General features: G+C 33.5%; 1 protein-coding gene across 7 annotated transcripts in view; it reads left to right on the top strand.

Annotated features, from left to right (window-relative positions):
• Window positions 1-18,752, top strand: part of LOC106872300 (semaphorin-1A) — a 407,407-nt gene that overhangs the window by 365,245 nt on the left and 23,410 nt on the right. For 4 of the 7 annotated variants that reach the window (XM_014919249.3, XM_089348634.1, XM_014919241.3 and 1 more), the window contains one exon: window positions 8,665-8,865. The exons of the other annotated variants lie outside the window; for them this stretch is intronic. In XM_014919249.3, coding sequence (XP_014774735.1) covers window positions 8,665-8,865 — 201 coding nt within the window. The remainder of the gene's footprint in view (window positions 1-8,664; window positions 8,866-18,752) is intronic. 7 annotated transcript variants of the gene reach the window in all.

Below are 18,752 nucleotides of genomic sequence, written 5' to 3'. Positions count from 1 at the left end.
TAGTGGGTGGAGAAATGAAAATTATGCAGTTTTGTATTTTTTCTATTATTTTCTGTCATTAAACTTATGGCCATGCTAGAACACCACCTTCAAAGGTTTCAGTTAATTACTATATCAACCTTAGTCCTTTATAGACTAACATTATTTCACTGGCCTCAGGAGCGATGATAGGCAAAATTGATATAGGCAGGATTTGAACTCTGTTCATAAAGGCACATGCCAAATAATACATCATCATCATTGTTTACCATCTGCTTTCCATGCTAGCATGGGTTGGACGATTTGACTGAGGACTGGTGAACCAGATGGTTACACCAGGCTCCAATCTGATTTGGCAGAGTTTCTACAGCTAGATGCCCTTCCTAACGCCAACCACTCCGAGAGTGTAGTGGGTGCTTTTACGTGCCACCGGCACAAAGGCCAGTCAGGCGGTACTGGCAATGGCCACGCTCAAAATGGTGTATTTTACGTACCACCTGTACAGGAGCCAGTCCAGCGGCACTGGCAATGATCTCGCTCGAATGACTTTTCACATGCCACCGGCACAAGTGCCAGGAATGCGAAGCTGCAGCACAAGTGCAAGGCCTAACCAACTGGGCCAATCTAGTATGTTGAAGGCAAAATTGAGATCAATTGACTGTGCTGATGTCCTCTCATATCATCATCAGAATCATCATTTTAATGTCCACTTTTCCTGTTTTGCATGAGTCAGACATAATTTGTTAATTAGTGCTTAGATATTAGTTGAGGCAGATTTTCTATAACCAGATACTCTTCCTGTCACTAACCCTCATCTGTTCCCAGGCAAAGTAATATTTTCCCATGGCCAGACATGTTTTTTATGGAAGACTGGAAATAAGTGATGCTCATTTGCAACCATTACACTATGCCAAGATGATGATGATGTACATACACACGCACACACAATGACACATATGCTCATGATGAGCTTCTTTCAGTTTCCATCTACCAAAACTACTCTCAAGACTTTGGTTGGCTCTGGGCCGTTTGCCTTTTTGAGGTTGACAAAATGAAGTACCAGTCACATACTGGGCTTGATTTAATCGACAAATTTTGCTTTCTAATATTGCTGCCTTCTTTCCACAATTAGAAAAAATTATCATTATTTATTTGTTTATTATTGTTATTATTGTTTTATTTCTCAGTGTGCTCAAACTTGTTTGCTGTGGTAGGCTCTGTGAGCCAAAGTTTGAGACCAATGTTATTTTAATAAGGACATATTCAACCGAGGTCGATTTTGCCTTTCATCCTTTAGGAGTCAGTAAAATAAGTACCAGTTGAATACTTGGGTCGATGTAATCAACTATCTGCACCCCACTCCCCTGCAAAAAAAAATATACAAAAAAAAAAAAAAAAATCAGGTCTTTTGCCTAGAGTAGAAAGGATTATTATAATAAAGGACAGTAGATATTAGAATTCACAGGCAGGTAATATTTCTAGTTTGGTTCCTTCTGATTCTGAGCTCAAATTCTAACAGAATTGTCTTTGCACTTCCTCTGCTTTCTTTGCATTCTTCCAGGGGTGCAATAAAATTCATACCAGACAACCACTGCAGTTTGATTAATTAACTGTTCCACTCCTAAAATGTGTAGCCATTATCATATTCTATTTTACATCAATATCATCATCACCACTAATTTTAGTATTATTATTATTGTTATTTGAAGTCTTTCCATTATGAATGTTATTACCTTTGCTCTTGATGATGTTATATATAACCTTTATCTTTAATGTTATTATAATCATTTATTCCACCACTACCACCATTATCGTCATCATCATCATCATCATCATCATTCCACATCTCCCAAAAACAAACAAGATTTCATCTTGTAGGTTATACTGCTTTTTTTTTTATTTCTCTTTTTCTTTTTCTGCCCCTGCTGTATGCATGTCTTCTCGATTTTTCCCCCAATTTTTTTCTTTTTTTTTTTTTGTTTGTTATATTTTCATGCTTAGGTATTTGCTATTTTATTTATTTATTTATTTTCTTTCTAAATGTCTTTTAACTATTATTTTCTTCTTTACTTCATATTTGATTCCAGTTTCCACTAAATGCTATCCCATCACCCACTTTTATGTTCTTAAATTTTTTTTTCCTTCCCTTTCAATTCATAAATGAAAATAATTTTTTTTATTTTAAATGTTAAATGAAGCCAGAATAAAATGAATTTGCAAACATTAATTGGGAAAAAAAATTAAGAGCAAAGAACAAAAACTATAGGGTATTGGATTAGAATCATTATTATTATAGATTAACCTTTTGGTGTGGTTGGAAGTGGAGGAGTGATAGATATTGTAGATTAGCAGGTGAAATGTCTAACAGTATTTATAGTTCCACACTTTACAGATTCTGAAATGAAATCTTACCAAGATGGGCTTTCAATTTTTATTTTTTTATTTATGCCACGGAGGGTTTGATAAAAGAGGTACATGTCATGTTGTTAGTAGAGAAGGGATAGAAAATCAATTTAGTTGTCTAGACACCCCTTCTCTAAACTTCTCTGCTAATTTAAGAAATCCTTATTAACTTGAGGTTCTTACAGTTCAGGTATTATGCAGGCATATTTCATTAGTTGGGCTTTTGAAACAGATTAATGTTTCATAGTTATTTGAATTAGTCTTTTAAAATTAATGGCGAATTCTCAAAAACATTGTTTCTTATTTTGAACTCACAGCCTATGAATTATATGGTCTATTATTTTGTCAAATCTAAAACAAAATTTAAATTAAGATCCAGAATCCGAGTAAACTGGTGGTGGTTTGTGTTAGCAAAAGTTAATCTGTAGAAAGTAGACTGATTAAAATAGAAATAAAGGAAAGTTGGGGTGCACGCGAGGTGAACAATCCTATATTTCAGAAAGTTGTTATTTGGTAAACAGACTATAGTGGCCGATATTTTTTCTCTCTGAAAAAATATCTGAAACATTGTTTTTCTCTCTCATTCTTTATGGCAAATCAACTTAACCATAATATATTCATTCTTTTTGTGAGCTTTTAAAACATTCATAAATTCAGGCTATGGAGGAAAGAATTGAAATTGCAGTCATTCTTTCAGTTTTCATGTCTTTGGAGAAAAATATAAATCTTGTTTCTGTCCTTTTATTTTTTTCTTACTTTTTTTTTTTTTTTTTTTGTGAATTTTCTGTGGGAAAGAAAGAAGGAAAATGCATGAGTGGGTCAAGTTTTGGACTACCATTTCAAGATCTAAGGCTTTTTCATTGTATCTTTTGGGTTGAGCAATCATCTCAAGATCCCTTTTGAACCAGTTAAGTGTAGAGGTGCCACTAATAAAAAATTTGAAATTTTATAGGATTTCTGTTGGGATTATAAGAACATTTTGTTTTTATTCTAAATCTGTAGGATTTACTAGGGTTGTTGAGTGCATCAAAGTGACTTCAACTTAATCCTTTGGCATTCAAATTATTTTGTCAAATATATTCTTATTTATTCAGTTGTTTTGAATTAATCATGCATCATCTCATAGCTGTGAGATTTTGATGATGTGATTGTTTCTCTTTAGATAAACATTGTAGAGCAGGTGCAAAAGACCAGATCTGGCTGGTTTTCACATAAAAGAGGTAGAAAAATTTTTGGCTGGATACAGCTGGTTTAAAGGCTAAGGTGTTAAGGCAGTGTGCTCTACCAAAAGCAATCAGATGAGTTATTTATCAAAAAAATTGAAGTGATCTACTTGTCAGGAAAAGCAAAATGGCTAGGTGAATAAGACGTTGAGTTCAAACCTACTGCAAACATCTTATAACATTTTTACATCATTATACTTAATTCTGTATTGTTCTCCTTATCCAGCTGTAGTGAATGAGGTAATTCAGTAACAATCAAATCAGCTTTTGGAAAAAAATAAAAAATTAACAGCTATTAATACACATTTATCTAGGGAAAATGTTACCACTTATCTTAATGTTACATAAATTCATGTTAAGAATTGGTTTTATGGATCATTATCATTTGTGAAAGGATCTATTTTAACAATATAAACTGTAATTTAAATATCATAATGAAATTATCAACATTGGTTTTATGTTTTAATCTGTGTAACATCACATACTTGCAATGTCTAGACTCTGTTGTTCTTTTGAGAGAGCATTCTCTTTCATATTTCAAGTAAATAATTGTCCAGCAACTGAGATTGATTTAGTCAATTATTTTCTCCAAAAATGTGTGATCTTTTGTAGCAGCAGTAGTGTAAATATAATTTTTATTCTCATACAATCATATCAGTTATTTACTGAAGGATATCATATCAACTCTGACCTCATTCCTTTATCAAAGAACTTCCAAAATCTCTTGAATTCTGTGCATCTAGTGTGTAAGTATGAGTACGCATAGACACACACACACACACACACACAGCATATACATGTGTACACACACTCATACATATTTAGATATAGGTCATTATACTGAATTAAAGCAAATATAAGCAAACAAAAAAGCAAAATAAACAGTTGCTAAAATGATAGAAACAACATAACACACATCAGAAGGATATTTTTCTTTAATTCAATTGTTTCCCTTTTTTTTTATGTTTTGTATCTTAAATTGCTTGCTTGCTCAATTTTACTATTGCTGAAAGCTTTCATCTCTGAGCATTTCATTTATTTTTATTTGTTATTCTGTTGCATCTTTCCCCAATACTGAGAAAAAAAAAAATTAAATTAAGCAATGCTAATGCAGCAGAAATCGGATAAAACATCAGGTGCATTTAGAATAAAACCGTAGGAGTTGCTAAATATGTTAAATATAATAAGTTTCAGAGCATTCTATAAGCTTCATTAGTTTTGTTTTATTTTATCTTCATATATTTTATTTCCTTTTAAGGGTTTCTATTATTTGTTTCTTTTCCTTCATTTTGTTCTTTGTTTCTTTGGTTTTTTTGGGTTTTTTTTTTTTTTTCAGGGAGTTCATGGTGCTCTTTCTTACCCTCTTCATCCTCATTTTGTTTGTCTTATTCCCCCTTTTCCCATTCTTCTGACTCTTTGAAAACATATACAAACATTAGAACAACTTCTGTGTAGTTTAAAATTTTCAAGTTCAATTTTTTTTATTTTTTTTTATCCTCCCCAAAAAGTAAAAATTGCTTCATCATAGGAACTATAGTTAGAAATCTAAAAGAAAATTAATACCTTGTAGCACATGCACCAAGCTAATGCACTAGGGAATATCAAGAGTTCAGCATTTAATTGGTTAATTGACTCTGAAATATGCACTGTCAAATATTGCATCTATATAAATATCATATATATGTATATATATATATATATAAATATATATATATATGTATGTATATATAATATATATATTCCTACCTTTCTAAACAGCTTTTACTGTGTGGCATTTTGATATCTCACAAAGGTTTTGGTTTCTCTTTCATCTTTTCTGCTCAATAATTGAATAACAAATAAGCTTTGGGGCAAAGCTAATATGGTATCATGGTTGAGATTCTATTACTTAACCCTTTAGCAATCAGATTACTCTCTTAAATGTAATACATATTTTTTCCTCATCGTTTTGAATCAATCATGCATTATCTTCTAGCTTTGAGATTTTGGTGATGTGATTATTCATTTTTAGAATGACATTGTAGGGTAGGTGCTAGAGGCTGATTTGAACATAAAAAATTGTAGAATATTTGGGCCAGATATGGTCAGCTAAAATGCTTAAGTGTTAAGCCAGTACTAGGATTCTTCCAAGAAAGTATTTACCATTTACCAGGGGGATTCTAATGAGTGGTTAACTTCATAGTAAGATATTCTCTCTCTCTCCCCCATGTCTATATATATGTATATGCATATATATAGTAAGGTGGCCAAGTAAGCAGATATATTATTGTGGTGTTTGTTCTGGCTCGTAATGTTTTGAGTTCAGATTCCACTGGCATCAGCTTTACCTTTCATCCTCTCAAAGATTGATATATAAAATACTAATTTTAAAGGCACCCACTACACTCTCTGAGTGGTTGGCGTTAGGAAGGGCATCCAGCTGTAGAAACCCTGCCAAATCAGATTGGAGCCTGGTGTAGCTATCTGATTCACCAGTCCTCAGTCAAATCATCCAACCCATGCTAGCATGGAAAGGGGACATTAAACGATAATAATGTAGTTGATGTTTTCTATACATAAAAACCAAAAAGACCCTCAAATCACAACTTACCATCTTCAAAAATTAAAACGAGGAGAGCATATTGGGTAATATAGCTTTAGAGACACACTGACTGACTAAAGACTATGTTTGCATTTGGATTGTCTTTGATCATTTGTCAACTCAACCAGAACTGGTTTGGGGCTCGAGAAATTACTAATCATACCAATTTCAGTTGGCACAAACCTCTCTCCCTCCACCATTTGTTGCATCCTAGATGTTCCACTAGGTTAATTGCGGGAAACCTGAAAGGGTGTTTGATATTTGTTCCTACTTATGTAGACATCTAAAATCAATAGTGAAACCTTGTTACATGAGGTAATAAGTCATCCTTTGTTGAGCATCATTACATCTTTAATATCACGTAATTTACTCATATTTGTACTTATTGCAACCTTTTCTGATTGATAAGGCACTGTCAAAATCTGAGTATTTTCACACATGTAATAAAGAGGGCCACTGCATCTGTAGCATTAGGTAACATCATGATATGCCTTGAATTTTTAGTCGAATAAATCGACCCCAGCCTGATACTTATTGTATTGGTCTCTTTTGCCAAACTTCTAGGTTACAGAGATGTAAACAAACCAACACCAGCTGTCAAACAGTGGTGGGGGACAAAGACACACATACATATATATACATGACAGGCTTCTTCCAGTTTGTCTACCAAATCCACTCACAAGGCTTTGGTCAGCCCAAGGTGCCATGCAGTGGGACTGAACCCAGAACCAAGTAGTCAAGAAGCAAGCTTCTAACCACACAGCCACACTTGTGCCTATAAATATAATACAGCTATAAAACAGAATTTAATGGTAAATATCAGCTGGGAGCTACAGAGATGTATATGAAGCAGAATAGTAATGTGGTTGTGTGGAAAGAAAATTCTTATGTCAAACTAGTATTTGGAACTAAATTCCTCTGGTTTTGTATTACGTGTATGTACATTAAAAATCAAAGATAGGAGCATTGAATCATAGCAAAGTGACAATGGAAAACATATCAGTATAAAAGAAAAGGGGTAATAGTTGCAAAAAGATTTGGAAACTTTGGTCCACTTGATAAATATAGAATAAATTTAACAACATAGGCGCAGGAGTGGCTGTGTGGTAAGTAGCTTGCTTACCAACTACATGGTTCCGGGTTCAGTCCCACTGCGTGGCACCTTGGGCAAGTGTCTTCTACTATAGCCTTGGGCTGACCAAAGCCTTGTGAGTGGATTTGGTAGACAGAAACTGAAAGAAGCCCGTCATATATATATATATACATATATATATATATATATATGCATGTGTGTCTGTGTTTGTCCCCCCACTATCACTTGACAACTGATGCTGGTGTGTTTACGTCCCCGTAATTTAGAGCGGTTCAGCAAAAAGAGACCAATAGAATAAGTCCTGGGGTCGATTTTCTCGACTAAAGGCGGTGCTCCAGCATGGCCGCAGTGAAATGACTGAAACAAGTAAAAGAGTAAACGAGAGAGTAAGAGTAACTCTGAAACATTCGGAATTACATATTCTTCATATTGGGTCAGGCCCTCTTTCTTTTAACCGAATTTGTGATTCACTTCATCAAGCGACTGCAAGAAAAGGACACAACAGTAATTGCCTGATTCTACAACAGAAGCACAGTGTGATTTTTTTTATCAGTTAAGGGACCATGCAGTAGAACTGAACCTGAAACCATGTGGCTGGGAAGCAGACTTCTTGACTACACACACACACACACTGTATATGTCCCATGTCTTAGACTCGGACACTATCATTCAGTTTGACTTGCCTTGCCATTATCTCCAATCACTACTGTATTATAGTTTTTAGTTTTATCAATGAAAGAACACATTATCATTACTATTTTACATTCCCTTTACAGTCCTTTCTTTTAACCCCCACCTCTTGTTTGGCCATACTAAAGACACTAATTTCTTTTGGTTATTTGGTTCAAATGCTATTTCTCTTCCTTTCACTTTCACTTTCATTCTAGTTCTTACCTCGTTCATTCTGTTGCTGTGTTTTTCCTTTTTTTGTTTATTTATTTATTTATTTATTCTTCCTACCCCTCATCAAATAGAGAAGTATCCAGATCCTTTTGCTCATACTTTGATGGACCGAACACCTGCTGGCAATCATTGCAGTCTTCCTACTCTATAAATAAGAATAATGTCTGCTGTTCAATGATTGAAGCCAGCAAAAATACATGCAATACAAGCAAATATATATTATGTAAGACAGAGCTACTACTACCAGTAATGGTAGATAGAATGATAAAAATAGTATCTATAATATAAGAATTAGTAATAGTAATAATAAAAAACTGATATAGTTAGAAAAATATATATATACTTAATTAAATCCGGCTTCTAAACAACTTTCCCGACAACCCCTCCCTACCAAAAATACGGGAGCAAAATTATTATCTCAACAAAAAAAAAGTAAAAGAAAAACTAATGTCTATTATTGCCTTTGTTATCAAATTCTACAGTGAACAAATCCGCTAGACAGATGCCTACAACAGCAACGACCACCACCACCACCACCACCACGACTACCACACCAGTTCCTAAGACCACTTCGAAGTACTTTGCAAGATGTCCACCTTGTAAACCATGTATAACACCTGATCCCAAGATTCTTGTCAGGAGACCGGATGCCAAGTTTCCTTGGCCAACACAGCTGTCTGATGGTTAGCAAAAAGAAATGACTAACACCTATATATATATATAAATAAATATATATATATATATATATTATATAATATTAATAATAGTAGTAATACAAATAATAATACTATAATCTCTAATTAGATGAAATAACCATTAGAAAAAAGACCACCTGTTAACATTGAAATTTATTTATGTGTTAGAATGCACCATTTCCTTGAAATCTTCCACGAAACCACTAACACCACCATCACTACCACCACTACTACTACTTCTACCAAAACTCCAACAATAGCAACAGAGGAAGTGAGGGAGCATCGTTGACAACACTTGCCAGAAGCAGTAGCCAAATTTCCCTAAAATCATACCCTACTATCTTCAGGAAGAAGAATTACATAATGTTTTGAGTAAAATCCCTTATCCCTCTCTTTTAAATATTCTATGATGAACCAATGAGGGATTCTTTTTATGTGTTTTAACTTAACTTCCTTATTCTTCATAATGGACAAAATCTTTTCTCAGCAAATTAATCTTTTGCTGATGAAATAAGAGGGCTCTGCCTAAAATATTGGCTAATTCTTCACCTCAGGCACACCAGTCTATTGTGTGTACATTTTGTTGCTATTCAGATTTATTAATTGGGTTTCAGCCAATGTCGACTGTGATACTAATTAGAAATTATAAATAGTAGTATTAAAATTGATGGTAGTAGTGGTGGTAGTGTTGGTCGGTGGGAAGAAAAATGGGGAACTAATTCTGCATCGTGTGCCTCTTGCTATCTAACTATCTATCTATCTATCTATCTCTCAATAGCTCTTTTTTTTTTTCTTACAGCAAACGAGTCACTCAAATCTCACTGAAAGAAATAAAACCCTCTGTTCTGTCCAATGCTTAGCTAGCTGAATAACTTCAAACTGCATTACTATCAACTCTCAAACAATCATGACCCTCTCTTCATCTGTCGCTGAATTCACTAACTCAAACACATAATGCTCTAACTCTCTCTCTTTCTTGCTTTCTGAAGAGACTGAACCATCCTGTGTTCTTCCTGCTTTTGTATTCTATTTTCATCACTAATTTAACTAACTATATACTAAAACCTCTCTCTTCTCTTTCTTTCTCTCTCAAGCTGTCTGCTGCCTGATTTACTTGAAGCTTTTCTTTTACTATTTCTGCCTGCCATAATTTCATTGTCTACCATTTAACTTCTTTTTATAATGTTCAATTCTCTTTCAGTTTTGTTTGTGTATACACATACACATATATAAAATGCGTGTGTGAGTGTGTGTTTATATGTGTGTATATATAATTTCTATATTGATAAAGTGCATGTTAAGATGCCTGTCATATAAGTAATATTTTAGATCTCCATGTTTTCTGTTATAGCAGCAACAAAAAAAAAAGAAGCCTTTGAAGAGAATCTGTGTTATTTTGCAAAATTTCTTGCTAAGGGTCATTGTGGTTATAAAGATCACAGAGTATATATATATATATATATATATATATATATATATATATATGCAAAAATCAAGCCTAACATCCTTACTCATATTTCAGTAGCCATTGCATAAGGAAATTATCACATAATCCATGTTGCAACAGTCACTGAAACACCTGTAAAGATGCTATAAATATAGAATTTCATAATAGATTTCTCAAGCTTGACTTTTGTGTTAATACAGGCATACATATATGCCACATTGAGTGTAAGGTTGTCACCAATACTTATCATCTATCTATCTATCTAAACATACACACTATTTATACAGAGTAGATGTGGAGTAAAATATTTGTTACATTAGTTATCAATACTTAAATACTCTGTCTTCTGTATATGTGACGATGATGATGGTAACCACTCTACTCTTGTCAAAAATTTCATTCTCTTTCTTTCATTTACTATATATATCAGGCAGGTATATATACCTTGCACTATTTCTCTTTCTCTCTCTTCATACATACATATATAGTGGTTCGGCAAAAGAGACTGGTAGAATAAGTACTGGGCTTACAAAGAATAAGTCCTGGGGTCGATTTGCTCGACTAAAGGCGGTACTCCAGCATGGCCACAGTCAAATGACTGAAACAAGTAAAAGAGTAAAGAGAGAGTATATATATATATATATATATATATATATATATATATATGAAGGTTGACTGTGACTTCAGAGTTTTACCAAGGAAAGCTTATCAGACTATTTGATAAATTTTCCTTTGAAAAACTTTGAGGTTAGAGTCTTCTTTAACTCTTTGAGCCTGTAACACTGATTTACCAGTGGATGGCTTATTTTTCTTTATACCGTAGCACTGCTCTACTGGTGGAGTGCTAGGTATATGGTCAAATAAGGTTCAAGAGGTCAAGGCTCAAAGGGTCAATTATTAGAAAATATTTAACTCCACATCATATATTAACTCCTCTCTTCAATTTATATTCATTAATTGCCTGTTATTATTAAGAAAAATATTATTAATAATATACTCATAAAGAGAGAGGTGGTGGAACAAGTGTCATCAAATGAAAGAATGAGCATCCAGTATATGTAAAGATAGAGTTAAAAATTTTTATGTTTACAACATGGAGGCATATTACTCCAGAAAATCTCCAGTGATAGTTTGTACAGACCCGAATCAAACCTAAGATATGACTACTGAACTTAAAATCATCACATATATTTTAGCCTACTCTCTCAATGCATGGAGTTATGGAGATCAGATTCAGATATTTGATTAAAAAAAAAAAAGACAAAGGAAAGAAAAGATTTGATTGAGTTCTATGGAAACTTTCATTAGAGTTTATCTAAAACACAGACTAATATGTTTTGGCTGATTCCATACTGAATATATATACACATACACATTATTTATGTGTATGTATACATACACAATATACATCATATAAACCATTCTAATCTTGTCTGCATAATTGTAGGTAGGTTTGTTGGAACAATATATCTACATTACATAGGAATGGCATGCTTTTGTTGTTTTGCCACTAAACAACTGCACCCCACCCTCTACCAAATGCCATTTGCCAATCTAATATTTTGAATCTTTTTCCGAGTAACTTACCTTGCATTTATTTATTTGTTTCTTTTGTTTTTTCTATAAATTATTATTTTTTTAATATTTATTTTGGTTTTTATCTTGCATTCTTTTTGAAGGGATTTCTTTTTTTTTTAAATATTTGTAGATTTTTTTTTTTTAATCATTGTTGTTGCTTCCATATTGAAATATGCAGTTTTTATAGTAAATTGAAAATTTTTGTTGTTTTTTTTTGTTATATCTTTGTAATGTAGTAATGGTTAATGTTTTTCGTTTTCATTTTTTCCCCTTTATTTTGTTATTTATTTATTTTAGAGGTGGTGAAGATAGGAATCTTATTTGTTCTGTTAATAAAATTAACCTCTATCAACACTTTCGACTCTACCTTGGGTGTGTTTACTGGGCTCCCACTCTGCTGCAAATATTTGAGTTAGAATTCTGGTCTGAGAATAACTTCTTCAGAATGACTTGCCAGTCTTGGAGGTCTTAGGTTCGAGTGGAAGCTATAAGCACTTCTTGCCTTTCCTTCTCTGACTGAGCCATAAAGGAATACAATTTTAGCCCTTTTCTTATATTCTCCTTAAAATAACACTGCCTTTGTTTCAATTAACTTTGAAAATAATGAAGAATTTTGTGGAACAACTTTGTCATTATTATGGTAGTGTTTGGAACATGAAGTAACATGAAATTTTGGTGGAGGGTTTCATTTTCAACCACTTTAAAAGACTAAGTTTGTATTAAAGGACCAGGAACAGCCTAATGCAGATTGGTATGAAAAGGGCTGATTTCGTTATTGTCATTTAATGTCCATTTTCCATGCTGGCATTGTTTGAATGGATCAACAGGATCTGGCAAGCTGCAAGGCTATGTTGCGTTCCAGTGTTACCTTTGGCATGGTTTCTATGGTTGGCTGCCCTTCCTAATGCCAACCACATTACAGTTTGTGCTGGGTATTTTTTTTCTTTGTTTTTTTTTTTTTGTGTACTTCTGCCACAAGGGATCTCACTACTCAGCTATCTGTTTTTGCAAATCTTAATGATATATATATATATATGACTTGATACTTATCTCTAGTTTTCATAACTTAAGCTAACTTGCTCTTCTCTCATATAGTTTGCTGGTCAATTGCAAGGAGCTTTGCTACTTGAACTCACGTATATTGCATTTGTCAAACCACAGTGTGGCTATGGTTACTATAACTGTTCTGGTGCTACTTATAGTAGCAAGTAGCTCTAACTTTGCTGTACTTTGTCACTGCCAGTTAAACTAGATTGTTGAAGAATTAAGCTTTTGTGAGTGCATATCTTATGAAAAATATACTGCTTAAGCGTTCTAATTATAACCTAAAATTTAGAGCAATTTAATAGAATAACTTAATTCTTCATTACTTAGCCTAATGTTTAGGAGGGAATGTACCTCAACACAAAGTTACTGTATAAAATTATGATGGAATGTTTTAATTTAGATACTATCACTTTAAAATATTTTCTATCAAAAAAACAGAGCCAGTGTCAGGTAGGTTGGTTATCAAAACGGTTAAATGTATAAAATCACAGACACAACGCAGTGCCAACAACAACAGCAGCAGACTATGAACTGCCAAACTTTTCTTTAGTTTTTCTATTAACAGCTGCCTCCCCACATTTATCCATTTTAATAAAAATATGGACTCAGCAAAACATTTGTTTTTAACTGTACTTCTTGTTTTAAAGATAAATAGGATTTTTTAAAAAATGAAGTTTCTCTAAATAAGTAAACCAAATAAAAAAAAGAAAGTGAAAAATCAGAAAGGCAGGAAAGATAAATTTTCAAAAAAAAAGTTTTTAAAAAAAAAAGGCAAAATATCCAAAACGATAAATTGTTTACATTGAATCAATTCAAATTGCAATCAATAATACATTTTTATCATTTTTTTTGTTGTTGTTGTTGTTGTTGTTGCATTTTCTAACTATGTTAAACAAAATTTCAAGTTAGGTTCAAAATACAAAAGAGAGGAAAGAAGATTAAAAAAGAAAAGTGAAATTTTGATTTCAACTCAACCTCAGTTACATCTTTATAACAATTTATCTTGCTAGTCAACATTTGGCTACCTTACATTTATGCAGCAGGTTTTATTTTATTTTATTTTATTTTTGTTATGTTTTAATTTTAGGGGATTTTTTTCTCTTCTCATTTTATTTTTATTTGCTTGTAGCTTGTTATACTGGAAATTTCTACAATCTCCTGTTTTGTTTTTCTTTGTAGCCTTTTCTTTTATTTCTTAACTACATATTTTGTGTAATATACATACATGCACACATACATACATATTGTGTGTGTGCATGCTTGCACATGTTTAGTATTCAGAGAGCAATGGGTGAAAAGAGACAACAATACTTACATTAATTTTATGTGCAAATCTCTTTGGGGGCAAGCTCACTCACTTTTCATCTGTCTGGTGTGGTGAAAAATAGATCTTCACCAAAAATGTCTGACTTCATGATTAATACTAGCAATCATTATCATCATCACCTTAATTAATTATTATCATATGCTCAGTGGCATTTCTTCTGGCTTTTCATTCCGAGTTCAAATTCTACCCCATGGTTGACTTTACTTTCATCATTTCAGGGTTGATAAAACTTAGATATGTTTCGACCAAAGATTGGTCCAGGCCATGTCTAACTTAATTGCACCAAATATGTACCTGTCGAGCATTGGGATTGCTATAGCTGAAAAGCCTCCTCTCCCCAAATTTCAGTCCCTGTGCCTGAATTAGTATTATTTGGCAGAGCAGCTGGGTAGAATTATAGAACATGTAGACTTAGTTAAAAGTTGATTTATGGGATGCTGTGTGTGAAAGAATTTTTAATGTACTCTTTATTTAATTGAAGAAAAGAAAAGAAATATCTGAGTGGAGATGAACTGCTCTCAACACAAAACAAAACAAAAACAAGGAGATAACTTCAGGACATTGAAATTAAATTTCTCAAAAGTTAATTTACATGCTTAGGAGAATGATAGTCTGATGTTTGCCTGCAAACAATGGATAACTATGGACATGTTTCAGTCTGTGAGACCCCATCTACATATTATGATGTACACAAGCCTGCCTGATTATTTAAAAGATTTTCTCATATAGCAGAAGAGTTCTGGATTATTTTTTACCAGAACCATATAACATGATTCAAAATGAAGTAAGCTAAGGGAAATAACTCAAATAGGTCAATGATATGAATTCAAATAAATAAATTAAGGTTTTATGTACTGATTGTGACTTGCTTAATATTCTTAAGTAGAAAAAGTAAACAAAAGTCTAGGAACAGTTGTTGGCAACTCTCAAAACAAAGGGGAGATAATTTCAAGAAAATATGAATTATTCTATTTGGCTTAATTTAAATACTTCAATGAAGTGACATAGAGTATGAGACAAAATAGTTTAGGTGCAGGCATGGCTGTGAGGTGAGAAGTTTCTTTCCTAACCAGATGGTTATAGATTCAGTCCTAATGTGTGGTACCTTGGGCAAATGTCTTCTACTGTACTGCTGGGTCAACCAAAGCCTGCCTTGTGAGTGGATTTAGTGGAGGGAAACTGAAAGAAGCCCTTTGAATGAATTTATGTGTGTTTGTATGTTTCCTTGCCTTGACTTCTTGTGATAGTTATAAACAAATGTCACTGACATACAAGTGGTGCTCTTCATTTCCAATCTTCTGTGAAAACATGTTTGATCATGGGAAATAGCGCCTTACTTGGAAATAGGTGAGGGTTGGCAGCAGTAAGGGCATCCAGCTGCAGAAAATGCACCTCAACAAATTCTATCTAACTAATGCAACCTTGGAGATGATGATGATGATAAGCCATGCTTCATCACATTCTCTGTTACAATTTTTTTTATGTACAACTAAAACACAGAATGCCTGTCAAATATTTCATCTCAGATTTGATCGAGAATTGACCCTTGCTCAAGATGTGTTAAAAAGATATCGTCATTTGCATCATTGTGTATTTATTTATGTTTTTGACTTATTTTCTTCATACATTGATCATTTTCCACTGATTTTTTTTTCTCTCTGTGTCCAAACAGATATTTTCATAAAAAAACTTCATTTAGTTTATTATTAAAACATAATCTTTAAAAAGAGAGTAAATTTATGAAAATCATCAGCAAACTTATTCTTATATAATGTTGATTTATATATATATTTATTCATTCTTCTTTTGTTTCACATGATTGCAAACTTCATTCTGCATTCATTATTCTTTCTTTTTAAAGTCATTGTTTTATTTACACACACACACACTTACAATTTTTCCATTCTTCACTTTATCTTTTAAGGTAGTGAAAAATAATTTCAAATTCATGACAGTTTCTCAAAACTTGGTTAATCTTCATACTATGATCTGTTTCTCTCTCTCTACTTCTTTATTTATATCTACCTATCTCCTCTCTCAATCTGTCTGTCTGTCTCTCTCTTTCTTGCAGCTTTGAATGGAATTTATAGATGTCTTGCAAAGCTAGCTTCTGATGCACCTTAATGTTTATGGCACTGTATTGACACGTTATGTCTATCTTTCTCATTTTTCTCCTTTCCATCTATCTATTTATCTTTCTATCTATCTATATATATATACATACAGTTATATCCCTATTTGTCTCCTTTTTTTCTCTCTCCCTTGAGAGTATGTATGTGTGTGTATGTATATATATATATATATACATACACATACATGTACATACATCCACACTTTTCCATACATTATAATGATGTTTTAACCAACAATATTTATTTTGTTATTGCATTTTTCTTGGTAATTTTCAAGGTAAAATGGAGTAAACAATAACTTCTAATGAGTATACTGTGTACTATTGTGTATGTATGTATGTATGCGTGAGTTGTGTGCACATGTTAATGCATACGTTTGTATATATGTTATGTGTCTATATATATGGTATAGTTATCTACATGTTTCTCTGTCTCTGTATAATTTATGTGTATGTATATAATGTCTATGTAAATTGTATTTATTTATACATATTTCTGTATAGATAATGTGCGGATTTGTGTGTGTGTACACATGTATGTATGTGTCTGCATGCACTAAATTATCTTTTATATATGTGTTTTTGTGTGTATTTATGTATTGTATTCTTATGCTTATATGTATGTGTATGTATATGATTACACATGTCTATAATTCTGAAAGAGCCTCAGAGCAAGAGAGAGGAATTAAGCTGGAAGCCAGGGGAAGATGAGAAGCAGTGACTTGGCCACTCTGCTGACCCACCAACAGGAGTGTATTAACATTTCAGGGTTGAAACACCTGATGAATGTTGGATACTACCTGATGACATGAGCTCCTCTTAGTCAAAGCTCCATTCACTTTGGTGAATGGAAAAAGCACCTCCCTAGAGATGTTATTAACATGTGTGTGAACATGAATACACATGTCTATAACTGTGTGTACCCACATATCCCACTGTAAAAACCATATCAAAGATTAGACACTGTAGCAAGATCCATTAAACCTTGATGGACCTTCCAACCCATGCAAGTGAAGAAAGCAAGTGTAAAATAATGATGCTAATGAAGGTAATGCTTATTACTCATTGGGCAGCATTAAAGGTTTCATCTTTATGCACTCTACTTAAGGCTTCTTTATACACTCTAAATGGATAGCTTGCTGTGGCCTAGTTTTCATCCAAGCCTTGACCATAGCGACATTAGAAATCTCACATTATTACTAGTTTGTCAACTAGCTACAGATATCATTCAAATCTGTTTAATGCCATCATGCAGTACCCTCCCACTCCCCCCCCCCCCAAAAGTCACACTGAAAAACATAATCCAGAGGACACTACAAGTAGTCATAGCATAAATGATGAGCTCAAATGAAACCGAAATAGGTCCAGACCTGTCATCATATTGCTTTGAAATTAGACTTACTCTCCACTGCACTCCACATTCAGTTGATTTTAATTAATTATAATTTTGGGCTTTCCCCCCCCCCCTCCTTTTTTTTATTTTATTTATTTTTTACTTTTTGTAATCAGAATTAGCCATTTATTTTATAATTGTTTGGACATTATTAAGGGTGAAGTTTTAATTAATTATAAGTTCTTTGCTTGAAATCTTTGAGGCTAGAGCATTTCCTCTCAGAATGAGCTCCTGTCAACTTCAAGTACCAATCAAGGAGGAAAGTGAAAGCTCCAATGCCCTCTCTTCGGTTCAACCATTTGAGCATTTTGGTTTGAACAAATGCAGACAACATAGAATGGTGAGGGCTCTTTTGTATTCAGAATACTGGGCAACAGGCCACCTTACTGGTGCTGCTGCCATTGATAAAATACACTGAGTACTCTTTCTAAAGTGGTTGGAAAATGAGCGCAGATAATGTCTTGTTGAAAGGACCTTTTAGTGTTGGTCAGGATATGGTGATCTCCAACGTTGATCTCATATTAAAATATACCTACTACACCCTGTATGTATTAAAAGGGGTATCCAGCCATTGAAACCATGTCAACAATTGGTCGTATGAGTGACATAATATGATCCACCAATGATAAACGTTAAACGTTGCCCTTTCAAAGCCTAGCCAGGCTCATGGGCCCGGTTTCTGTGGTGTATGTGTTCTCCCCCAGCTGGACAGGACGCCAGTCCATCACAGCGTTACTCAAGAAACAGGAAGAAAGAGTGAGAGAAAGTTGGGGCAAAAGAGTACAACAGGGGTTGCCACCACCCCCTGCCGGAGCCTCGTAGAGTTTTAGGTATTTTCGCTCAATAAACACACAATGCCCGATCTGGGAATCGAAACCGCGAGTCCGCAGCCCTAACCACTGGGCCATTGCACCTCCACAAATATGATCCAGCAACCCAGCTGTAATTGCAG

Source organism: Octopus bimaculoides, chromosome 3 (genome assembly GCF_046866305.1).
Source record: "Octopus bimaculoides isolate indiv1 chromosome 3, ASM4686630v1, whole genome shotgun sequence".
Taxonomy (NCBI): domain Eukaryota; kingdom Metazoa; phylum Mollusca; class Cephalopoda; order Octopoda; family Octopodidae; genus Octopus; species Octopus bimaculoides.
This window is presented reverse-complemented; position numbering and strand designations above follow the sequence as displayed.